Genomic DNA, 27,287 nt, shown 5'->3' with positions numbered 1-27,287 from the left:
TTACGTTTTCAAGGTCAAGGGTAAATCCTAAATGGTCAATGACTGATAGCAAGTTCCCTGTGGAAAATGGAAAGGTCATTCTCCTTATTCTGAATCTTCTGTTTTCACAAAAATAGGGGGCTACAAAACCTTCTGTGTCAAAGTGTTGGTGTTGGTGTAAATGGAAGCTGCAAAGAAGCGCTCTAGGAAAACAATTAAAAAGATTAGGAAGATTAGAAATATTTCTAATTGTCAAAAACCCGAAATGCAGAGAGATAACTAGAAGAACAAATCAGCCACAACAAGTATCTGCAGATCGCTGACAAATTACAGAAGCCTGCTGCTACTCTAGAAGGGAAGCAAACACTGCTTCCCAGGTGCCCTATCCATAAAAAATATGCCACTTCAGAGTCCCCGAGAGCTCCACACACTAGCTACAGCACAACAAAGAAACAAAGGAAATAGAATTAAGGGTTCTCTTGGGAACCGGAACTTTTTACTTTAAAGCATTCAATCTTCATACATTCAAACAATTTTTTTAAATTTGTGGGTTTTTTTTCCCTTGTGCTAAAGCTATAAGTAGCCCTAAAAATGAATAAAATCTGCGGTATTTTAACTTTTAGAGATTTTTTTCCCAAATATCTACTCTGAAAATACATTCTTATTATAAGGTCTAGTCCATAAAATGTATTTCTATTATACTTTCACAAATAAAATTCTTTTGCTAATTTTCTTCAAGCCTATAAAGGAAGTAAAACTATTTCTGATTTCACTGCTTACTGATATGCACAGCACATGAAGAACTAAATTAGAGACTGCAGTTGATTTCTCAAAGACTTGGCACATCTGTTATAAATAAGAGGGCCTGTAAAGTCTCCGAGATAAACTGATTTATGACTGCAAGAACTAAAGGGCCGAAAAGATTTCTAGGGATGGTATGGTTAGGCTAGTGGCAAAGCCATCAAACCCGTCTTTATTCAGAAAAGAAGACACTGACAAAGAAAGGGCAAATGTTTATATATGGATAGTTAAGACAATTGCTGTATCTGGATAATTTATACAATAAAACTAGCTTTTTAAAAGATACTTAATTCTGTTAGGAGGTAGCTCACACACAACAGGATTCCTCTTGGACAGAACGATAGGAAGTAGTAAAACATTTTAACCTCTTGCCAATAACTCACTGCACTGTTGCATTAAAAAAGAGAGAGATCTATGTCATTAGGCTTCATGAAAAATTTGAAATGTTCTTTTAAAGAAGACAGGCACCTCAAGTGAAAGGGTAAACTCAAAAACACTAAATTATTACGACCATAAAACAATGGTTCCGAGAAATGTCAAAACAACCAACTATATAAACAGCATACTTATTTTTTATAGAAGTTACAGAAATAGAATAATTATACTGGGGGAAACATGAATAAGATAAAAAATGAAAAGGCTCAAAACCACTCCTAGCAATGTTAAGTGGAGATAACAAAACATTTGATGATGCTTCATATCTTAAAATACTGAATATTTTACTCCTGCCAGATGTTACTGAGCAAATCATACTGTCAGTTTTTAAGTATTATGAAGTGATTAATCTTGAAATTAAAAAAAACAAGAGGCATTTAATATTGGCTGGGAAAGCAATGTGTGACAGTACTTTCCCCGAGTTGGGAAATAGAAAGCAGCAGCTTGGGGACACACAAATCAATAGCAGTTACTGAACGTCTAAAAAGCATTCATATCTTCTGATCTAGGAGATTCTCATCTAGGAATCTATCCAGAGGAAATCATGAGACATGGAAACAAGGATTTATGAACAAGGATGCTTACTGTTACATAGAAACGTTAAGTGGTAGGAGAATGGCTAAATTCATAATAGTATCATATGCAATTTAATGTTAGGCAGCCACTCAAAAGTAATTTTTATTGTAGGAAAATGCTTATGTAAAATGCTAAATGGAAAAAAGTAGAATATAAAAAAAATATACTGCCACAATATACTGCCACTGAAATTTTTAAAATGTGTACTTGAGCAGGAAAATAAAGACTCTTAGAAGAAATCCAATAAAACTGTTTTCACTTGTAAGTAGGTTTCTGTTGTTCATCTGTACTTTGTAGATCAGGCCAGCCTTGAAGTCACTACACAGCGCAGGCTGGCCTCAAACTCACAGTGATCCTCCTGCCTCAGCCTCCCCAGTGCTGGGATTACAGGCGTGTACCACCATACCTGGCAATCACAAAAATTTCTGAAAGAAATTAGAGATCTTTTTCTTACAGAGTCAGAAACTGTAAACTATAAGGCATTATCCAGCCAGGCGAGGTGATGCACGCCTGTAATCCCAGCACTTGGAAGGCTGAGGCAGGAGGATCACTGTGAGTTTGAGGCCAGCCTGGGCTACAATGTGAGCTCAAGACCAGCCTGAACTGCATAGTGAAACCCTGTCTCAAAAAGACAAAAAAAAAAAAAAAAAAAAAAGAGATTATCCAAAATTCATTCTAGGTTCATAATTAACCCATTCCTCAAGTTCTCCAAGGGAGGAAGAGCACACTATCTTCTCCTTAGCATCCTTAAGAGTTTTCTGTTCTAACCACATGTAGAACCTTCAGATGACTGTGGAAACACAAGTTCATAACGTGTTTACTGTTCAGTAGATTAGTCTTCCCTCTTAATCTATGAAGACCGACTTGTATAGCTGTGCCTTACACTCTTACTCTAAAGTATGATATCCTTAACAGAACTTACTGACAGATTACTAAAGACTCCAAGCTTTTTAAGTACTACCATATTATAAATGACTGCCCTTTTCCTTCACTACTTATGTACCAAATCTCTACCGGTGTAGACCTAGTTTAATACTTCATTGGTTCTCTGTTAAATTCTGAGTTTTGTTACTCGAAGCCCTTGAAGAACCCATTTTGTTTGTTTTTTGTCTTTTTGAAACAGGGTCTCACTATGCGGTTCAGGCTGGCTTTGAGCTCACTTTATAGCGCAGGCTGGTCTTGAACTCACAACGATCCTCCTAGATCCTCCTGCCTCAGCCTTGCAAGTGCTGGGATTATAGGCCTGCGCCACCATACCCTGCTCCAGCTGCTACTTTTCATTCCTCTATTCTTTCTGGACTGATCTCTTCCCCCTTCAGACACTTTACAATGTCACTTTTGGAGAATGTCAAGTGTTAACTCAAAGGAAAATGGCCTCTCCTTCCACACCCCTGATAACACCAGCAACTCCGCCTGCACCACCTTTCCACTGGGGAGAGATCACAGACAGTGAGAAAACTTTTTTTGCTGATAGATGACAAAGCAACTCTATCAAGTAGTTGACTAGCAAGATACTTAGCTGGTGTCTAGCTGTAGATAAATCCTCAAGACCTGCCTTCTCTATTCTCTTTGTTAACCTGTTTTTTAAACTTTAATATTCTGTTTTCCTCCTAGATTCTTGTCATATTTAAACTTGGTATCTCCAAAAAGTCCTTTGATGTTTACAGAACAATTAGGAAATACAGGTTATTGTACGTTCTGACTTTTCTCAGTTGGCCCATAAGATGACAAATTATATTTAGAACTAGTGATAATGAGAGTAAGCTTTAATTCACGTAATTTTTTTTTTTGTTTGTTTTCCAGTACCAGGAATCGAACTCATGACCTTGCGCTTGCCAGGCAGGTGCTGTGCTGCTGAGCTAAATCCCCAGCCCTACATAATACATTTAATTCATAGCAATCCTCTTGCCTCAGCCTCCTGGGTGCTGTGTTTACAGGCATGTGCCACCACACCCAGCAATCAAAAATATTTTTGAAAGAAATTGGAGATCTTTTTTTACAGAGTAAGAAATTGTAAACTATAAGACATTATCTGAAGTTAATCCTAGATTCCTAATAAACCCATTCTTCAAGTTCTCCAAGGAAGAAGGCATACCATCAAGTTCTCCAAGGAAGAAGGCATACCATCTTCCTTAAAAACAAGAAACAAAACAAGCATCCCTAGACAACAAATCCCTCTACAAATAAACACAACTTGATTATGAAGCGGGATGACAAATTAACAACTGTAAACTCACCATTCAACAAATAGAGCAGTACTGTATCTATCCATCTGCTCCTCTTCTTTCTCTGCCTTCCTTTCCACACCAGAGGTAACTACTATTATAGCGTTTGTGATCATCATTTCTTTTTCAGTTTTTAATACTTTTATCATATATAAAAACTATATAATAAGTTGTTTGATTCTGCCTGCTCTTAAACTTTATAAAAATGATGCCATACCATATATAATCTCCCGTCCACTTGGGTTCCCACTGGCCAGTTGCAGTTCCTGCTTTTCAACATTGTACAGATTCCCACTGAAGGAACGAACTTTGGCAAAAGGCCTTTCTTAGTAACAATGCTAACAATTTTTATGTGAACCAGTGCTCTTCACAGCTGGTAACAGTTCTTTAAATACAGCTCCACACCAGAATTCCTTCTATAACTCTACCTCTTCTTTCTTCTTACTACCGGACTTCCAGGTAGTATTCAATCCCAGAAAACCGAATACTACCTTTGGAGTTGCTTCTTGCACATTCTTTCCAAATCCTCAAAGCTAATAAAGCTCCCTAATTCAAGGTTTAATTCCCGAAACCCTGGTTCGGGAATTAAAGGTTCAGAATGACATCTAATCACCCCATGTACGCCATGACCCAAACAAATACACCTCAAGTCTCCTGTCTCAACCTGCTTTCACCTATTTCAAATCTTAATGGCCCTGCCATCCAACGAAATGCTCAAGCAATGAACACAGACCTTTCCTTGACTCTTCCGTCTCCACTCATCTCAAACACAAGGAGTAACTAAGTCAACAGCTACTGGAGAAGCATACTAAAGTGCGTATCTGACCACAGGACCCCCCACTGGAAAGTAGTGACATAAAATTAGTGAACTATGACTGAGATTCTTTTGAAGTGAAAGAATAGCATAGAAAATATGAGAGTGCTCTAACAAAGTCACGGTAAACGTTGTGTGGTGAAATTTAGGTTTTAGCTATGCGAATGCGCACTCCTATACATATTATCATTTTTTTTTTTTTTTTTCAGTACTGGGGATCGAACTCATGACCCTGCGCTTGCCAGGCAGGCGCTTACACCACTGAGCTATATCCCCAGCCCCCGCACTCCTATATATAAAGGGCCACAAACCTCTAAGAAGACTTAAGGGGAAAGTTTTTGAAGTCCAGATTTCCAGACCTCGGGACAGAATTCCGGAGGTTTTATGGATAAGGAGCACTGATCTCCTTAAGAGAACATTTAAGAGGATATCTGGCACACCCATTTGCAGCTTTGCTCACACTACACCTCAGGGCCAAAAATGTCTCTGCTGGGCCCCATCAGTTACCTCCCGGTAACCCGTCAAGAGTCAGCTCAAACATAGACTCTTTAAACCCTTTCTGACTGTCACTCTTCCCCTTGCAAGCGGGGGAAGTGCTCAGATGTTTGTGTGAATGTGAGAATGAATGAAAATGCTAACCAAACATTTATTACAGGAGGGGAGATTAGTGAGAACAAGATGCTAGAGAGATCTGGGTGCAAGCTCCTTCAACAAGAAATGTAAGTCCAACAATAACACTGAGTAAGCCTCAGCGTGCAATATTTCTTTGAGGTCAGTTCATGCATCAGAAAATGAGAGTATTTGCTTCACACCACTGTTGTGAGGATTATATGTGAGAATATAGGCTAAGTGCTTTGTATAGGTTTCTTAGCACTAATACACAATATATTTTAATGGTACATCTTGAAAAACAATTGGAGTCTTCAATTTTATACTGCATATAGGACAAATTATAGGATCTTAGCAGGGTTTGAAAGTTCTTACCCTGATGAAGATAAATTCATTAGTTGTAAAGCATGCCTGGGCTTTTTAAGCCCTTCCGTCAATAAAACTCTTTTCCTCCAAACTCTGCAAAACAAGTTACTGTTTTTTCCCTCCCAGGGCTGGGGATTGAATTTAGAGTTTCACACATGCTACATAAGCACTCCAGCTCTGAGCTACATCACTAGCCCTAAAACAAGTTACTTTTACAAGTAAATATTTTTGGCCCAAAGACAAAATTGAGAACATTTTGATTTAGTACTCTTGTTCACTCAAGTTTAAATAACACTTCAAGAACGGCTGTAAGGGAAGCCTTCTCTTTAAATTCTCCAGGTTAACGAACACACGGAGCTATTACTAAGCAAGCTAGTCAAGAGTGGGGTCAGGAAAGAAAACTTTTGAAGAGACTTAGTCTAAGTGAAATCTTACAGCCTGCACGAGCTCCCCATTTCCATGGCATTGTTGTAGTGCACTGCATCCCAGATGCCAGCACTGTGAGAAGATTCATGAATTACCACACCACTACATAATATAAAATACTCACAAACTAGGATACAGTACCACAATGCCACTAATGAAATGCACACCACTAATGATAATGAAATGCATTCTAAATTCAGAGAGTGTACATGTTAAAAAAAGAAATGAACAAAAATAAAACACATGTTGTACACCTTGGAATTAACAAGCATGGTGGTTTTTTGTTTTGTTAAATATGATTTGAAATAAGATCTAGGTCTTAGTATTTTTCATGTTTTAAATTCTGAATTACTTTTAAAGAGCTGGTTTAACTACAAAAGCCACAGGTGTCATGGAAAGGTGAAATTATTTCCCAAGTGTAAATAGGGGAATGCTGTTAGAGATGACTCAGTATCACGTTTTTAGTGGAAACAAAGCTTTCGGTGGCAGATTTTACCGACCACAGATAATGCCACTCAGGAAAACAAGCTAGCATTGTGAAGTCACATTTACCTTTGTCTACACTACCCCTATGGTGGTGCCTGTGTGTTTGCTGAACGAAGACGGCCCCCAACTCACTGCTAAGCAATCTACATTCTTTGTGGCACCTGCAGATGTCACAAACTTCTAGGTACTGCTTCCACAGTGACGCAGTCTGGTGAAGGACAGAGCAGGACGATCACCCTATTTCTGTGTTTGTGCTTTTATTATCTGTGGTACAGGCTCTGGTGCTCAGGTTTGGGGAGCTTGTCTTGCTGGGGCTATGGTCAGCAAGTCCTTTCAGACTGTGCTGAAAGCAGAAATTGGTCTGAGGTCTCTGGGCTGCCGGTGGTGGCAGTAGTACTGGCATGCTGTGAAGACAAGGGTGATGAATTTGGCTCACTGCTTCTGCTTATTTAGGAAAGCCCAGAGGCTAGTCCTTACTCAGAAAGAAAGGCAGGACAGAAGCTGGTCAATTTACAATAGCTTCCAACTAGAATTCCATTATTCTTTGAGAGAATGAGCTTCCAGGGGCAGCTTGCACCTTCAACAAAAATGAGATTTTAAAACAATGTGTACGTCTGTGTGTATCAGAGCTGGATATTTTTTAAAATTAGGTAATTTATTTTATTAATACCTTGGTAAATTAACATGTGGTTAAAGAGTTGTAGTTCAATGTAAATATTAAAATAGATGTTATCTACCTGTGAAGTACTATACTAAAAAAATTAAACAGAGCTGCTATCACAAAGGGATATAATTTTAACATCTTCTCAGTATTAATTACATGCAGAACCAAGAGTATAAAGGTTAGTCAGCAGCCTTTGGAGTAGACTCACTAAACACAACTATTGGCAAAACCAGAGGGCTGGCCAAACCCAAGACAGCAGGCAACGAAGTCAGAGGGAAGGAGTATCATCTAAGGATGGCAGCGCTGGGGGTTTATTTTTGTCTTTGCTGCTTGTCTGAAGCCGATAGTTATCTTTGCTACCCAGGTACCAAGCAGGGTAGGGAAGGGCAGTCTGCGGGAAGCATTTTCAAGGCAGGCTGAAATTGCCTACTAATTTCAAATACCGTATAATTTAGTTTTTTAGACTCAAACTTCTCCTTTAGCCTCCACAAAGTAAAATAAATAATTAAAGTATTTCTGAATGCTGTGCTACCTTTAGAGGTTAAAAAAAAAAAAAAAGAAACCTCCAACTCTGTGTTCTTTGGAGTTTAATGACTTTACTGCAAGAGTTTTATAGCATTATTCAAGCCTTTAAAGTTACCAGTTAAATGTCATTTAATCTTCAGAAGGTCACCATGCCTTTTCGGAAGGCACACATTTAGAACTTGTTCGGCTGGCTACTCCTTGTTCATTCTTGAAAAAGTGTATGTGATTCAGTGTCTCTCTCAGTGTAGAAGAGGCATACTACTTACAGAAAACATTTTGTATTTCCTTTAAAAATTCTAAAAGTTATGTGTGCAAAACTAATTTTTCTAAAGCCTCTGGGAAAATTACGTCTGAAGGTAAGCAATTAAGTTAGAAGTTTTCAACAACATTTTCATAACTACTATTAAACTACTATGGAGCCTGGAATCCCGTACTATGACAATTGTCCTGGGGCAATCAATCATCTGTGGACATCAGTCCCAGAGGCTACAGGCAAATCAGCTCTGCAAGGGCACCGCATGCCAGCAGATGTGGCCATTATTTACTGCTGAAAACCACGCTGTTTCAGATTTTATCTCAGTCACACCACAGATGTGTGTGTGTGCATGTGTGAAATGTGCACAGTTCTTAATGGGTCTTTGGAATTTTATATATCTATTGCCAGAATATGATGTTCTGCATCTACTAAAATCTTTTTTAAAATACTGGTTCATCACATAAATACACATGCACCTCGTTTCTGGTAGTCTCCTGTTTGTATAGAAGCTCTGAGTAGAAAGTTCTGACTAAATCCTTCATATTATTTTTTTCCTATTAGTTCTATGTGTTTTCCCTAAGGATAAAGGTCATATGTATTCCCTAAGGTCCCTAAAGGTCCCTATGTATTCCCTAAGGATAAAGGTCGTATCTACCTATCATTTCATACTAAGTATTTAACTTTCTTCAACAAAGGCTGAGAGAATGTCTGGGCAGTGAATAAGAAACAAGCAGAATAATAAATGAACCTATTATGATATTCCTTGACTAGGAATGTATGTATTATAGTTTATTGCTTAGAATAAGTATATTGCTGTAACTACACCAGTGAGGAATGCCATTATGTTAAAATACTGACTTAATTTGCTTCCAACAACTCTTCTTTTAAAGTTGTATAACATGGTGGGAAGAATTTTTCATTGTAGCTACAGCTCTGATTTCATCAACTGTGTCTTTAGACAAGAAACTTTTAATAGGCTTTAAAATGCAGAACTTAGTTTTTAACAATTCACCGGAACACACATCTTTGGAAAACATCCACCTGCCATGTCCTTCGACAATGTTTGCCCATGTGAATCTCACCAGTTACCTCTTCTGTTCATACACACTGGCCTATATTTATAACCCTAGTCAACATTTAGATATGAGTAGGTATCCTAGGTATGGATTAGAACTGTGAAGATGCTTGGTTGACTCACACTCTTCAGAATCAACAAGGCATTTTTAGAAGATGGATTCAGCCCCTGACATTCATGAGTAATCAGAATCAACTGCTCCCATAGGCATTTTATCTTTCTGAGTGTAGAAGATATCTTCAATGACCATTCAGTTTCCTGAGTGCCCTATTCCACTAAGGGAAAGGGGTGGAATGAGCTGTGACAGACATAATTTTTATTTTTATGTTATGAAAGCTGTTGCTCAACTGTGATGATAAAAATTCAATGATTCTTATAATTCTTTAATAGTATATTGCTATATTTTAATGTTTCAGTCCGAAGTTTTTTAGAAGTTAGCTCCAAACTAAGGGAACAAATTCAAGCAGAAAAGTAAATATGCTTAAAAGCTAACTTTGCCAAGCCCCAGATTCTGGCTTCTAAAGTCACTGCTGAGGAAAAAAAAAAGTCCTATAATTAGTAACAAGAAACAGCATAACCATGTGGTACTTAGCATAATTCTCATTGGGGAAACAAGACATAATTCGAACACAACACGTTCGCTTTTAAAAGAATATTTTAGCAATGCTTCAGTTATGCTTTAAATATGCCTACATATGACACTGTCATGATAGTTAAGGTACATTTCAAACATGTTTGATGCAGAAAGACAAAATTTTTCACTAAGTAGAAGTATCCTTTGTGGGAAATCTAAATTTAAACCTTGCAATTTAAAGCCTTGCACACTTCCACATAGGAAAAGTCTACAAGCAGACTTCAAGGTTTTTAAAGCAATCTGCATAGCAATGTCGAACTTATCACGGCTCTTGAGAAAAACAGAGGCACACTGTATAGAAGACCCTCACATTTATGGCTGTGCATATTCCCTGTGGGCTGTGCCAACCCACTCTCTCCCCTGTAATGACTCTTTGTTTTTACTAAGTCCCAAAGGGCTGGGGAGAGCTCTGCAGAGAGAAGGGGGAAGGGCAGACAGAATGCAGCTGCAGGCTCTAAAACAATGCTGAGTCCATATATTTTATTCCCAGTTAGAATAATAAAAAGGGTTGGGGGTTGAGGAGTCAGACCCAGAATGAGAAAGGTGGGGTCAAGCATCTGATAGCTCTCAGTCTGCAGCATGTTACTCCTCAGCTACTGCACTGAACCCAATCACCATTCATTTGGGCTAAGTGCTTATCTGCTAAAATTCAAACCCCATTAAGCTTTAACATGATCAGTCACTTACAATGTCTTATCTTTAACAGCAGACTATATTCAGGCAAGGGATAGTGAGAAGAGTAGCGTGCATGAACATAAATAGGGGGCTTAGACACATGGGTACAGGGAAGCTGAAGAGAGATACAGGTAGACAATTCAGAAAACAGGTGGAGGCGGCCCAAGGTCTCAAATACAAACTGCATGCTTTATAATGGCGCCAGGGAAAACCACGCTCTTCCTGAGACTGCTAAAATCTGCAAGTGTTCGAATCAAGAGTTTGGATGCCTGCATGTACTGGTTCTTAGCCAGTCCTTCACACTAACTAGGTGCCACCTAAGAAAAACGTCCTTTACTATTTATTTCCCTTGCTTGGATGTCCCAAACTAGGCAAAAGAGAGAATTAAGGTAAGCAGCAGCCACAGAACAAGGTGATCGCTCTACAACTCCCAGTGAAATACAGGCTCCATCTTTTCCTTCCTCCCCAGGTCTTGGGCTGCCCTCCCACAAAGCCCTTTAGTGAAATCTGTGGAGCCTTACAGGCTAAGGACCCAGGCTTGCCTCTTGGACATTTTTTCAGATATTACCCACACCATTAAAAAACATGCAGGGCATCTCCAGAAGCCTTAAATAAACAACTGAATTAACTCCTCAAATACAGATTCAGCGTGCACTAAAGACTACCTAAGAAGCTATACAACAAAATTCAGAACACTTGTCTAATTAGGATCCCATTCATGAACGCTCGATTACTGAGAGGGGAAGAAAAGGACTTTATTGTAAAGCTGTCATGTAGAAGCAGAGCCCTGACAGCCACACAAACATCTCCTTCAAGTTGGCATTACACAACAGATTTAGAAGTACTGTACTCTTAGTCCGTGTTGAATGATGTAATTAATTTGACTCTTGAAACGTGTTCAAGTTGCAAAGTTTAGAAAGACTACCCTCACTTATATGGATGTTTTAAAATTTTGTGACTTCAAAATTCACAAATATGTAGTTTCACCATAATCAGGAACATGTTCCCCCGCCTTTTCTCTATAGTTCTAAAACCCATTTACAAGTGTACCAAATCTCTACATTAGTTAATATATAGGTATATAGTTAGTATATTAATTTAAGGAAGCAAAAAAATCTAATATTATTAGTAATAATTCAACAATACTGATATTTCTCCTATACAGTTTGCCCTCTATTGTAAATACAAAATCCACAGGTTTTATTAAAAGTTATCACATGCTATTTTGGTATGTGTGCTGGGGATTGAACTCAGGGTCTCTCACATGCTAAGCACATGCTCTACTACTAAGCTATACCCACAGTATGTCCTGTTCTTTAATACAGCAATAAAATAGACACAGAAAACTTTACTTGGTATCCCAGAAAAGCTAAAATGCTATTCTCGCTCTCATTTCCCAGTTTGTACAATTAAAAATGAAGTGAACAGACAGTAAGCAACAACTGCATAACCACAACTTGCTTGAACTTAGTAATTCTTTGTATATTTGGAGCAAATAAAACATTCACATAATGCGCTGATGTTTGAACCTTCTATTAAAAATTTCATATATGCAATTATCCATGATTTAGAGGGAAACACACTTAAAACATAACTATATCTGAATTATTTTTTTAATTGAGATAATTCAAGAATTTTGACCAAAGAGGTCATAAGTTTTCATTTAGTCACAAAGTTCACATACATATGAGTGACTGATTGTATTAAGAAGTCAAAGTAAAATCAAATTTTAGAAGTTTTGTGGTGTACGGGAAGAAAGTTAGACAGTACTCACCCCCTGGAGCCCTTGGAACTGAATGGAAGGTCGGAAAGGAATTAAATTCTGTTGAAAGAAACATAAGAAACAAACAGGTAAATCTCAGTTACTGTGACACAGGGCAAATATAGAAACTTTAAATCTATATACTTTGTCAGTGCCATAATATATGAAAATCTCTTCTCAACAGATTCTTTTGGTTTGTTATATTAATATGCCTCGATGAACGTTAACGTTTCTCTGAACCATATAACCAAAAGGTATATTTTGGCAGTACTGTTAATCATGTTTTTAATACTGGCTGACACAATTTGCAAAAAAAAATCCCAGTTAGTATACAAATTTATTTTTACATAAAAAATCTTAATTTTCTGACATTTTTAATAGAGGTGGGGAGATTAAAGAGATGATGAGAGGAACTCTGAAAACTTCCAGCAGGAGGCTGGAAGAAACATAAAATTAAAATATTCAGGACTCATGTGTACTTTTCCATTTTCTCACATTTTACTGGAGATTAGTTTTGACTTGAGGGTCAAACAGGTTGTCAGGTTTCTCACAAGATTTTCTCCAGGAGAACATCATTTCTAGAGCAAAGTTGTGCTTTATTATGAGCTCTGTCTTCTTTATAATTCCAATATTTCATCACAGAATTGTGAATTTGGAAGAAAAGCTGTGATTATAAATATTAGCCAGTCTCCAGCCTCATTTCCTGTATTCAAGGTTACCGGTGTGTTTGTCTATGGAGAGGCTTTTTTTCTAAACTGCTAGCAGAAATTCTGGGAAATTAGGTTTGAGTAGTGTTTAACCATAACACACCAGCCTGTAAACCATTTTTCATATCTTCATATCCAAATCCAATGAGCAGTGAACTATGGCCTCACCTCTATACCAAATAAAAGTAGAGAAGCAACTACCCACTCCTTTTCTTCACCATAGTGCATCACCTGCTATTTCTAGCTACTATGAAAAAATTCTTAGCAGATTTAAAAATTTATTCATCAGGATAATAACAAGCTAAAGAGAAAAAATGGGGAAAAACAATTACTTTTTAAAAAGACTGCCTGAATATGCAATCAAGGTCTAATGTTAATATTAATAACATAATTATGGATACATAAGATGCACACATCTTGAGGAAAATTACAACAGACACCGTTTTTTATTTTATGAAAAAATAAAAGGACAGCCCAACGAAACAATAAGAACATAACAAGTTACTACACTGCATATCATTATCTTCAAAATAGTTACTCACAGTACAAGACATAGATCAAAAGGATTCTCATAAGGAAACAAACATAGTCACAAAATTTTCTTTTCAAGGGACTATAATAACCTAGCAGCATAAATAAAACAGATTAACATACTTATTAAAATATTTCTGAAACATCAGAATACGTAATTTAGGGAAGTATTTGAACTTCTCCAACTTCTTCTCTTCTTATTTGGCTCTTTACTTGTATATACATAAACAGTATGCTGGGTTTCTCATACAGGAGAAACCATGTGATATTTAAACTTGTGCGCCTGACTTATTTGGCTTAATATTATGTTCTCATATGCATCTATTTACCTATGAATGCCTCATGTTTATCTTTCTTTATGGCAGCTTTGGACTCCACTGTATATATTTTTCTTATCCATTCATCTGTTGATGGACATATATACTATTTCCAAGACATAACTATATAAACTGTGCTGGGTATGCATGTATCCTTGTAATATGATGATTTTAACTTTTTGGGAAGATTCCTAGATGGGGAATAGCTGGGTCAAAAGGAATTTCTAGTTTAATTTTTTGAGGAATCTCCACCCTGACTTCCATAATGGTTGTACTAGTTTACATTCCCACCAACAGTGTCGAAGTTTTGGGATTTTTTTGAAACACGATCTTACTATGTAGTTCAGAATGGCCTGGAACTCACTATGTAACCCAGACTGGCCTTGAACTTGTGGGGGTCCTCCTGCCCCAGTCTCTCTTGTGCTGGGATTTACAGGTGTACACCACCATAGTTGGCTACAATGGACATTTATCACCATTCTACTACTATAAAGTGTGAGTTTAGCATTAGACAACAGAATCTAAGTACTAATGGGTGACAAAAATTCATTTCTTGGTGTGAAAAAGTGGGTTTTTAAAAATTAAAATATAAAAATGTTACTGTTTGAATTTTTAGTAGTGAGTAATCTAACTTGCAGGGTTTTATGAAAATATAAAATATTGGTTAATTTGCTTTATGGGAGAAAACACCATCCAAAATGACCTTCCCTGGCTAAACTTAAGTCTTTCTAAGATAATTAAAGCACCCCAGAAGAGACCAAGGAGCCCCGCTCTGTGTGGAAGCACCACGGTCCATCCCGAAACTTGTGTCTCACAACAGCCTACTACTCACTATTGCCTGAAGGATCCTTGAATTAGAAACTCTGAGAGACGGCAAACTGTAACTAGCAAGCACTAAACCAACTCCCCCACCTCCCTCACCTCTCCCACCTCCCCCACCTCCCCACCTCCCCCACCTCCATGGTTCTCCAGGCTCACAACCTTGTAATTAATGTATAGTCTCTTCTCATTCTTCTATTAGTCAATGATACCTCATTAGAATCACAGAACTCCCAATGCAGAAGAGACTTGTGAAATAATATCGTTGATGTCCACCCTTCCACCCCGGTCCTTGTGTTCAATTAGTAACTAAGCTGGGGCCCGATCCCAGGCCTTGATCATCCTACAATGCCTTGCTACTTTTCTTGTACTACCTGTCCTCCACACACATCTGCAATGGGAGATAGGAGAACGTGGGGGCCTAATCCTTCATGCCAGAGCTCACATTTTAGTTGGGGAAAATTTGAGACTGATTAAGTACTGGGATAAGAACTACCCGAAATGCAGTAATAATTCTCAAAACGGAGAACAGGGTATGTGTTAGTAATAGATACTAGAAGTCAAAGGGTTTATGGAAAAAGGCAGATCTTAAATAACAGATTAGAAAAAGATGAACTGCAGGGAGAAAGAGTGCCCTGAAGAGAAAGCATGGAGTCAGGAATGGTCCCGTATAGGTGGAGAGCACGTCTGTGCGGGTAGACTTCTCTCCCACCGGAAGCGTAGCACAAAGGATGGAAACTGGACCTCAGATTCTGCCTAAGTTAAACTTTCCTTGTCCTCCAAGTTTGTTTTTAGTTTCTGTCTGCTGTAGAATAAAGAAGCACATAACGTATGTACCTCTCGCTGTCTACTCAAAGGTTGGCCACCCTGTGGAATAACCCTGCCTTAACCGTCCCTTACCTGCTCACCACTGCTGATCCTTAAGTGCTGCCTTCAATGTGGTAAGCAACGGGAGGCTCTCCCAATTTTTAGAATAAGGAAATGAGCTTCTGAAAGAAGTGTTTGGTGGTGGTGGTGGGGGCAGTTCTTCCAGCAGTGTGTAAAGCAGATGGAGACAGATAGATTGGGGTGGAAGGGGCCTGGGGGCACGGAAGGTAATCCAGAGGATGCCTTAGGAATACTTTGCAAGTGGTGAAAAAGGCCTAAATGTAAGTGCAGTTTCATCAGAAGCCAGCAGAAGATGGTCAGAAGATTCTGTTAAACTTAGCTTCACTGCCTTTACTCCTTGAATTAAGCCCCTACATGTCTTCTGAAAGACAGACATCTTAAGCACAGACTAGACGTGTAGACAATACTACAAGGCTCCTAAGTTTACTCTCTTGAGGTTGACCATTATAAGGCAATATTATTGTAACAAAAACTGTTTTATGACCAGAGATCTGTATATACTTTTTTCTAGGAGCTATTCCTCAAAACATACCAGGACTATACAATATGTTACTAATTAATATTAATTTTACTATGTAATATTACTTCCTGAGTACTCCTTTAGAGTGGAAGATAAGAAAATAAAATAAAGTTACTTATAGGCATAGTTTATATAATTATCTTCTAAGTGTTTACATATTGGTTACCCATGTACGTAAACTAGATGTATAGTTACTTTTACCCTATCAAACATCCTTTTTTTTTTTTTTTTGAGATAGTCTTGCTGTGAGTAAGAGCCAGCCTTCAATTTGTTTTGTAGTTCAGGTTGGTCTCTAAGTTGCAACTCTCCTGCCTTAGCCTCCCACACGCTGGAATCAGAGGTGTGTGCCACCTTACCCAGCTCACTAGCTTTGTGAATACACAAACATGAGAAATAGCATTCTGGTCCTAAAAATGAATGATTTCTCTAAGACACAGAGAGATCTTTCAAAGTTTAGTCTCTAAAATTAGAGATTTACTTGAAATACCTGCAGCTTTTCAGTTTTCCATGGAACTGTGTTAAAATCAGTTAACTGGAATTCTTTAGTATCGACCAGTATTTAGTAAGTACTTGCTACTTACTTGTGTACTTAAGCCACATTATGTGTAATAATAAATATATTGCAAAAAAATTCCAAGTCAAATATAATTTTGGCACTTTTCCCAAAACAAACAAACCATTTTCTATAAATGGCAATGGTTTGGGTGACTGCTTTGAGTGAGATTGTTTTAAGGAACAATTGTAGCTAACCAGTTACTATTTATTGACCGCTTAAAATGTGTCAGCCATTATAATCATTTTTACCTACCGCTTCCAGGAATTCTCACAAATGTTCTTAAGGGGTATACACTACTGTATTATTCTTATTTCTTAGGTACCTCAAGAATCACCCGAGGCTACACCACTAGTGAGTGACCTGGAACTTGAAGCCAGTACCCCTTTGAGAACTGGTCTGAAGAACCATTTAGGAACTGTGCTCTTGTCCACCACTATCTTGCTTAAAAAAAAACCACTTTTACCCATCATTTTAGATAGCTAGCTTTTTCCTGTTCTTCTCCAATACATATTTAAAATATGAAAAAATCTTAAAGCTAGAGAATTAAAAATTTAATGCTTTTCTTTGTTTGTTTTTTTAAGACAGGGTCTTGCCATGCAGTTCAGGCTGGCCTTGAGCTCACTTTGTAGCCCAGGCTGGTCTCAAACTCTCAGGGATCCTTCTGCCTCAGGCACCTGAGTGCTGGGATTACAGGTGTGCATCACCACGCCTGGCCTTGAGAATTAAGAATTCAAAGCAAAGTCACTTGTCTGCACTACAGCTTAAAGAAAGTATCAAGCAGTTAAGTTATTTTCACTTTTTCAAGAAAACTGTAAAAAGTAGATATGACCTTCCCTGAGATACAACTTGCATACAAACTATCATCTGCCTTTTCTAAAAGAAGGTACTATGCTACTTTAGAACTTGTGGTCATGGCTTTTTTATTTAAAAAATCATTTTATTCTTTGTTCATTATAACATCACCTGATAAAGAAGCCAAAGGCTGATAATTACTTTTTAACCAATGTAATAAAATAAATATCTAGGGCAGGGAAAAAAGGAAGAAGATGAAGGAGAGCGGGAAATTAGGCAGTTAGTTGATCCTGAAAAAAAAATCAAATATGCTTGACTCATAAAAAAGCTAGCAATATACTCAGAATGATACATGATGTGAACTGTACTTTGATAAATGTCACAAACCTTTAATTAGAAACCAAAACAAGTCATTAAGCTAACAAATCTAGTATGTTGCCTTGTCATTCAGTCCAACCTTAGATGCAGGAAAAACTCTTTTTCTACAGATTTGGAAGAATAAGGTTAAAGAGTATATAGAGTAGAGAATAATTTCTTTCTAGCCATTATAGCACAGAAAAGAGTGAAATACAAAAGAAACTACCCAAGCAATGGGAAAGAAGAGGGCAAAAAATCTATTTAGCACAACTCCTGTTTGAAAGGATAGTTTCTGAAAAACTGTTATAGCTATCTGATAGAGATCAAATTAAAAAAAAAATTGTCTTAAATCTTAGGGCTTCAACTGGGCGTGTTGACAAACGCCTGTAATCCCAGCACTCAGGAGGCTGAGACAGGAGGATCACTGTGAGTTTGAGACCAAGCTGGGCTACAAAGTGAGCTCAAGGCCAGCCTGAACTGCATAGCAAGACCCTGTCTCAAAAAAAACCAAAAAAAAAAAAAAAAAATCCTTAGGGCTTCAAACTGTTCTTAAATAAATATGGAAGACAAAAGTCTAATCTGAAACCACACCAAATAGTTACTATAACTCATGTGTTTAACTAACAATGCTTGAAGCACAGTATCTCATCATTTATCCTAAGGCTTTATTTAATGGTAGCCTTACAACTGTATAATAAGCTTACATTCAAATCTGATTTGAAAAGGAAAAAAGAAAAGGTCCAGGAATTGTGCATAAAGGGAAGTGGTAAAATCAGACTAAATTAGGACATGGAAATTATCTTTTAAAAAACTATAAATTAATCGAATGTAGCATTGAAATCAGTTTCTCAATTCTCAAAGAGTGCCAGTGGTGACTCAGCACTGGAAATCTGCATGATCAGTATTTTCAAAGATCACTGCTTTGTGATGTGAGGAGGACAGAAACTTGGGGGCCAGCTAAGCAGCCATGGTAGTGATGCTGAAGAGGGACAGCAATGGCCAGCGTGAGAATAGTGGTAATGACTGGGGTAGATTCTAGATGTTTTTAAGATCGGCAGGACGTGCTGATGGATCCGATATGTCAGAAAAGGAAGAGACAAGTCAAAGGTTACTAATAAACTTCTAGACAACTGCAGTGTTGCCACTTACTTTGATGGGAAACACTCACGCGAGCGTAGCTTTAAGGAGTAAAGTCAGGAGCTGTTTGGATATGTTAAATTCAAAATGTCTCTTAAACTGTGATGAAGAAATGATAGGTTGAAAATAAGTGCCTGGAGTTGGAAAGATTTGATCTGAAAATACATATTTGGGAATCACTTAACATACAGATGGCATTTAAATCTGCAGAACTAGATGAAGCAGTCTGGAGAGTGATAAACAGAAAGGAGCTGAGATCTCCAAACGCAGGGGCTACTTGAGTAAGAGACGGGATAGCACAGGACCGAGGGGTACGAAGGGAACCGGGAGAATGCTGCTACTATGAAGAAGTGGCGAACAAGCTGGAATACCACTGTGGTCTGGCGTGACAGGAACGGAGACACTGGCGACAGGACCCTGGTCAGGTGCAATCTAGGGGTGTGGGAGAAACGGGCTGAGCAGAGGACAGCAGATGAAGAAGATATCTTCAAACACAACCTTCCTCCCTTTCGATGGTCCCCTAGAACAGACTGCATTGTGTTTATTTATTTATTTTGCATGTTTACCTGATTTTCCTATAAGACAAGTACTTTCTTGATAGCAGGACCCACCCATACCTATTCAGCTTTGTATCTCCACTGCCTAGTTCTTTACCTGGCACATGACAGAAGATGAGTAAAAACGTTGGACAAACCAATGAATATTGGGTACTTGTACCTCTGACTTCTACCTCTTTATTTTTAAATGAAAAATTCTCAAAATACTCAACTGAGTTTTCAATACATGGACACCTTTTCTTGTCCTCTGAGGCATCATGGCTTCTAATGATGGTGCCAAAAGCAACGATACCAATTAAGCAAATGTTATTTTTTTTTCTTTTTTTTGAGACAGGGTCTGGCTATGCAGTTCAGGCTCACCTTGAGCTTATTTTGTAGCCCAGGCTGGTTTCAAACTGGCAATGATCCTCCCGCCTCAGCCTCCTGGAATGCTGGGATTACAGGTGAGTGTTGGTATTACAGGTGTGCGCCACCACGCCCGGCTCAACGAATGTTATCTTAAAATATGCTAGCACTGGGGCTGGGGATTTAGCTCAGCAGCAAAGCGCCTGCCTGGCAAGCGCAAGGTCGTGAGTTTGGTTCCCGGTACCGGAGAAAAACCAAAAAAAAATAAAAAATAAAATATACTAGCACTTAGTTAAGCTTACTGAGATCCTAAAGTCTGTCAGTCAGTCTCACAAGAAAGTTCAAAACTGGTTTCACCCTTGAATAGGCTCACTGTCAAGTAGGAAAGTATTCTAGCTGAGGTTAGCCCCATGGGTCATGAGCCATGTGTGTATATAAAAAGAGCTTCACGTATTTGTGATTATTTTGCTTTGTTTTTTCTACAAGGAACTGTAAAAAAAAGGAAATAAAAGAATCAGAACACCACAATAGGGGCCAGAGTTATAGCTCAGTGGTACATATATATTTAGGTTTGATCTTCCAGTACAAAAAAAAATAAATGTATATATACAATATATATCTCCAATTGCAACAGGATTGGAGGTAATCTGTAAGTGAAAACTGACCTTCTGAATATAATTCTTTAGGAATTATATTATTTCTTTCTTTTTTTTTTTTTACGGTACTGGGAATCAAACTCACGACCTTGTGCTTGCCAGGCAGGCGCTATGCTGCTGAGCTACATCCCCAGCCCCTAGGAATTATATTATTTCAAAATGATACTTCAAATGTAAATCCAGGCACATGTTATATAGTGTTAATTATGCTTCAATAATCACTAGGAATAGAAACCACAGAAGGTTAGAATTTCCCTTTAAAATCAAGTTACATGTTCATATTATCCGTGTGCTATGCTGGCTTTAAATGCGATTTTAGAGATTATTCAATAAAGGAAGTTTATAAAAATACGAATAAAATTTTTGAAATCCCTGCTCAAACCAATTATTTTTCAATTTCAACATTCCCCAAGTCAACAATCTCCAAAATAAAATAGGAGAGTTGGTGTAAGACATTTAAGCAATATAGCACTGCTCTAGATATGCCTGCCTCAGACTCCTAAATATACTTCTAAACAGAAAACATTTAACCAAATCTAAATCTCTCGGTGACTAAATAAAGACTGAGTGAATGTTCATCAAAATGGTGCTCATCCTCTTCACCCCGCCCCCCGAACTGCTTCTGACGTTCCCAGTGGCTAGAAACTTCAACTCAGTCTTCTTCCTTTTTAGTCCTGTTATATGCTATAGATTCTATCAATCTCTGTCATTCTCTAGAGCATCCTAATGTAGACCCCAGTCATGTTTGGCCTGGATCACATACTTTTTCCTAACTTGTCTACTCCCTTCCATATTCATTTTATAATCACACCAATGCCAGATAATTTGAAAGCATCTTTCAAATCATTTCACATATCTTATTCAGTACCTCCCAGTGATGACAGAATAAATCCAGGCTACTTAGTAAAGCCATCAATCTTCTCTGAGCTGCTATTAGTCCCTTAAACCCAACTATCTTTCTCTCCTGCACTTCAGAGTAAGTAGAACAGGGTCTTTCTGGTCTTTCTCAGACCCTGCCCTAGCTTTTCTGCCACTATACCTTCTTTGTCTATAAGATTCCCTTTGCTGGAGATGTGGTCCCCTGTCCAGTCTCTATTTGCTGAAATCTTAATACTAAAATCCTTTAAGACCCAAGGATCTTTTCTAGACTGATAACATAGGATCCCCATGAAGAAAAGAAGCTCATGCTATTTGTTTAATAATCTAGTTACTATGAAACTAGTAGCCAAATAAATGCCCTGACTATACAGGTCAATTCAAGGTGCTAATATGATTCATGAATCTTTAAGAAGTTTACATTTTAAAAAGATTTTCTCTTCTTATATCCTATATTACACTGCCAGCCATCAAAATACTAGCTGCATTTGGCCTTTGCTGGCAAAATATTAGTGAAGACCCTTCAATCAATTCTTGAAAATTTAACATGGCGTTCCAGAGCTCTAATGCCACAACAAATTACAGGTAGGGAGAAACTCAGGAAAAGAAGAAAGAAAGGAAAGGAGAAGGAAAAAAAGGAGAGTAGGAAGGAGACACTTAAGAAAAAAATAAAAGCTCAGGAAGCAATTCTCCTTGATAAATCTGACCTGCATTATGTCATGTTTTTCAGCTCTAATTTGGCAGAGGAGACAACAGCATTAACTTACTGTGCTCTACTCCAGACCTGCTTTTCTAGAGTTCTGCCCAAGTCATAGGAAATGTTGTACAGAGCTATGGTATGCAGCAGAGTCAAATGGGGCATTATATGCTGTTTTGATTGTAAAACCACTCATCTTAAATGCAGATATGCCTATAATATCACATTTTAGGGACATCTTCTCAACCACTTCAAATACACTTGATCCTAACTAGCTGGACTCTGGTGCCAGCTCCTGAGCCTCTTTGTGCCAGAGAAAAAGGGTCACTGCAAATTGTTAAAAACGATCTAGCACTGGTTTAGCTGAAATTCTCATTTCTCTTCCTTTGCTAGCTTTATCACAAACTACCAAGCCCTGGGAGCACAGCTTCCATAATTTTTCACAAGTGCAAACAGGGCAAATAAAAGGCTGAATCTGGTGATTGTCCTCGGTAAGCTTCCCTGGAAATCATTCCAAGAATTCTACACTCCTTTCCTTTTAAATCCTTTTCTTGAACCTGTTCCAGTCCTTCACATATGTTCTTCCTTTCTCCTCCCAATTCTGGTGCCAAGGTTCCCTGTCTATCTTTTTAGGCAATCTGGCTACTACTTTTCTTAGGGAGGAGAACCCTGCTCTGTATTGAGCAATAAACTGAGCACATGAATAAACTTTTCAAACACTGTATCATGGGGCACAGACTTGGCTTTCCTTGATTAAGTTAAAAGTCAGCGAGGTTAACTTATTTAAATTAAACCGGGCTACATTTCTGAAGTGGAACAAATGGAACCTGCCACAGCAAACCTTGTTGTTTCACTCAATAAATACAACTGGCAGTGACCGGAGCGCTATGCTTGCAGGTCTGGACGCTGATGCTGTGGCTTAAGGAGTACACAGCCTTCTGCATTTCTAAGGCAGTCTTGAAAACACCACACCATTGTTTGAAGGCAGAGAGAAAAGGAAAGAAGAAGCCAAGGATGAGATTTTTCCGGATCATAAACCATAATGAATCCAAAGCTAAAAAATTCACCCGGTAGAAAGACAGACTAAGGTGAAGGAATTGCCTATTCTATATTCTGTGGAAGCAAAGACTTAGAAAACTAAAAACAAGGAACACATTAAAGGGAGATATTCTGAATGTTAGTAACTTTGGGGGCTTAAATAATACTTCATACTTTCATTGGAAATAGTACTATTTGTCAACACAGACAGACTACTTCGTGCCATATTAAAGTACATTTTTACAAATTTTGAAAACAGCCACATTTTCCTAAATGGCACTAATCAAGGCAGGAAAAGTTATTTCAAATCAACAGACTTGACAAGAGAATGTGCTAACACAATTCTATTTAAAGGTATCTGTTTTTGATTTTCAGGGATAGAGAAGAAGCAGCTGTAATAATCATTCATATATAGTACTTTTTATGTAATAGTTGGGTAAGCATAGTAACAGTTGAGCCACCACCTTTGAAATCCTAAGCAAACATTTTTCAGAAACCAAGTTGACAGGCGTGGCAATGTCAAAATCTAAAAACAATATTTTGATAACATTTTTGTCTTATAAATATATTATTCCAATGTCAGAAGCCAGCTATTTTTCTGGGGAAAATTAGCCAAAATATATCACAGAATGATGTATTTTCATTTTAAATGTAATTTCACATTTGGAAGAAATATGTAATTACAGCAGCACACGTTCATTTAAAATATGTAGAGTTTATGCAGACCACACACCCATAGATACCAATTTAAATGAAATTAAAGTTGTAATTTTATTTAATGACTTGTTCTCTCATTAAAAAATCATCTATCTACATCTGAAAAAAACTTGATATACTAGGTATTTGTAATAGCATATTTAAATTTTTCAGGAAACCATGGAAATAACTTTTTAGTCAAAATGGTCTAGTAATAATCAATTTGAAACTATCCCCAGATTCAAAGTAGCTGGAAAACAACTTTTAAGAGATGCTCCAGCTATCATTCCTGCTGCTGAGCTTACACTGTTCCTCTACCCATGTAGAGGAGCTCCCAGGATCTTTTCTCGAAAAGTAGAAAGCTTAAATAATAAAGGTAAATCAAGGTTGTCTTTTCAAACAGTGGAGGAACTGTGTTTTGAGAAAACCAAGATCTCAGTATTTTCAAAGATTGTGTTACTGTGAACCCTAATAATTTAGTATTTTTGTTCAATTACATCTAAAGAACTTAAAGAGCTTCTCTATTCTCCCTAAATCATAGCTTCCCAAACTCTTAAATTCACTTCTCTGAAGCCTTAGGTCAAGTGGATACTTTAGGAGAGTAAATCAACCGGACAAAATCATATGCACAAAAAAGAACTCTGACGTTTAGTTTGGCAAAGAAACCTGTTGAAATTTCTGCCCTGGCAAAGTCATTAAAAGAGGAGGTGTAACAGCCGTCACTCTGTGCAGGCCAAAACTGCTGGGGGGCCATTTGTCATCAAGCATCAAACACCCTCCCGCGTGAGCACAGAAATGGGCGAGCAGTTCTGTGTGATAATAAGGCATCTTTTTCCCCCTACAGAGAACAAGCTTAACCATGTAAAACCTTTTCCCAGTCACCCAGCTCAGGGCAACATAGTCCCAAACAGCAGCTACAATTTAAAGTCATGAACCCTATTTCTGACAAGGACGGAAAGCAAAAAAGGACAAATAAATATCCTTCCACTGGAGGAATAAAAGCTCAGTCAGATGCCTACTGCTGCTGTAATTCTCTCCCTGGGGAGAGCTGGGAGGGGAGGCAGTGGGGGCACATCTGTGGGGGGCTTAGGTGAATACTCCAGAGATACTGCAGTGAGTACCCACAGGGCACAGTCACCCAAAAGGTCCCATTTTTTTTTTCAGCTTTTTCTCACTTTTCAACCAACTGGCCTTGACATTTTTACCCCAATTCCGGCTAGCTTTTCCAAGCCCCATAAAAAATGTTTCTGAATTGAAGTGACAGAAGCTAGTTAAGCCAGAAAGAAGACAATGTCCAACAGCAAATGCCAAGTCAGCTTATTCGGTCTCCCTCCAAGCCACAGCAGGTCACTGCTTCTACCTCGTTTTTTCAGGAGAAAATGAATTCTGAGACTAACTCAATCTATGGGGCTCCACACTGGGAGAGGTGGAAGGACTTGGAAACTAGGTCTTCTCCATTTCCCGTTCTGCCTCTGTATTAACTGACCAGACCCACTAATATGCATGTCCAGAGATGGAAAAAGACAGTAACAACATTAACAGGCAATACAAGCGGTTCAGAGCAAACAAAGCCACTGATTACAGTATTTAACACAGAAAAACATTCTAAAATCAAGAACTAAGTGGCGAGTTGAGAGATAAAGAGAATTTTTTTATCTTTTGGCTCTTGCAAGACACTGGTATATAAATGTAGGGGTTTCCCAAGCATGAAAACATTAGACTGTGGGAGGCAGAAATGAAGGCCACAGAGGAAAACGATCTGCACTCCCTTCCTGGGATCCAGTGGTCACCCAGATCAGTGTGTGTGTGTGTGTGTGTGTGTGTGAGATCTCACTTTACTCACCCTGGGCACTACCATCTCCCCCACAGGGCTTCTTCACCCTGTCTCTTCCCCACCAAGTGTTGCACTGTTCAGCCGCAGTGTGCCTGTCGTTTCTTACAGAGGGCGGCTGACCTACTGTCCCCAGAGCTCCTCTCCCCACCCACGCGTGCCAGTCTTTCCCTGCTCCCTAGCCTACTTCTATCTGGGGGCTGGCCGCCTCTTTCTGGCTTCTTCCTCTCCAGACCTGTGTATTTTTCTCTTTCCATCTCCTGACCTACCTTCTTCCCACTATCATTCCTTCCCACGCCCTTCCCTCGGAACAGGTACGCTTATCTCTCCATCTGGCAGGACTGAGTTTCTCTCCACTGCCGGCCCGTCTGCCTTCCTCCGCCTGCCTATCTGGCTCTCCCCATAGGGGCCTCCCGCTCCATGCTGGCGCTGGTCTCTCTGCTGCAGGTGCACCTGTGCAGGGGCAGCTACTGGCACGTGCAGTTTTCTATTTCTTTTATCTCTCTGCATCTTTATTGCTGCTATACACTGAAATACCAGCCATACTTGAGGCTCTTTTCCCTTCAGATTTCACTGTGGGTAGTAAGGTATCTCTCTCCCTGTACAGGCACTCCTCCCTGCTGTTTTCCCCACAACCCTGCACAAAGCCTGGGTTTTTCAACGTAGCTTCTTTCGTGGGTAACACACGCACCCTGGTATTAACGTTGTCTCTGCGATTCTCTGAGTGTCCTCCTGAGTATGCTCATCTCTGGCTCTCTCCTACTGGATCACCCCTCTCTTGTGGGTTCAAATACAGTCCCCGAGGTGTGCAGAGTTGCACACCTCCCGTGTCCGTGTGAGTGGAGGGGCCTCTCTAAACTCAGCTGACTCAGGTTTACACTGGCAGCGCCGCTGTGGAGTCTTCTCCCTATGCATTTAAAGTGCCTGACACTAGTGGGAGCTCAACAGATGTTAATTCTTTCACCCACTTTTATCTGAATTAAGTACGTGAGGCTGCGTCTGGGTGTCCCTCTGTCCCTGGCTTTATGAAATCAGTTGGGAGGGTGTTCCGTCTTACGGACTAGGCTATTTGTCAGGACGCCTCGTTGGTTTCATCTTCCCTGGATTAGACTTCTGTCCCTCCCGGAGTCCAGCGTCGCCGGTCCCCATATGGTACGGCCTTCCCGCAGGCAATGTGCCCACCCAGGTTGCTCTCATCCTACTGCGTGCCCTCTGGTTGTCAGTCTCTTCCCGGTGTCCCACGGTTTCCCACTTTTTATCACCGGGGAAGCGCTCCCGGATTCGTGCCCCAGCTGCGGCGTCCGTGCTTCTGCGCCTCTCCCGGCACTCGGGATGCTTGAGTCCGCGGGCGAGCCGGGACGCGGGTCGGAGGCAGGAGGCCGCCCGGGGAGGCCGCGCCGTGCGCTCGCCCCACCTTCAGGATCGCTCCTAGCCGCCCCACCTTCAGGATCGCTCCTAGCCGCGGCGCGTCCTCCGGGCAAGCTGAGCTTCCGCCGATTTCCTTCCCCGGGAAACCCTCGCTCCCCGCACTAGGGGTGCGCGAGTCCTCGGGCGTCTCCGGGGGCGCACCGCGCCTGGGTCCCGGGTCCCGGGTGTGCGAGGTGCGTCCCTCCCCCGCCCGCGCTCGGAGCGCCGCGTCCCGGCCTCGGCGAGCACAGG

General features: G+C 39.4%; 1 protein-coding gene across 1 annotated transcript in view; it reads right to left on the bottom strand.

Moving 5' to 3' along the window:
- The window catches only part of Ell2 (elongation factor, RNA polymerase II, 2), a 71,293-nt gene that overhangs the window by 43,210 nt on the left and 796 nt on the right, over positions 1 to 27,287 (bottom strand). Inside the window, exon 2 of the mRNA XM_005382233.2 lies at positions 12,321 to 12,368. Coding sequence (XP_005382290.1) covers positions 12,321 to 12,368 — 48 coding nt within the window. The remainder of the gene's footprint in view (positions 1 to 12,320; positions 12,369 to 27,287) is intronic.

The sequence above is a fragment of the Chinchilla lanigera genome, unplaced genomic scaffold (genome assembly GCF_000276665.1).
Source record: "Chinchilla lanigera isolate Chin_1 unplaced genomic scaffold, ChiLan1.0 scaffold00017, whole genome shotgun sequence".
NCBI lineage: Eukaryota > Metazoa > Chordata > Mammalia > Rodentia > Chinchillidae > Chinchilla > Chinchilla lanigera.
Note: the sequence above shows the minus strand (reverse complement) of the source record. Positions and strands in the feature narration are given on the sequence as shown.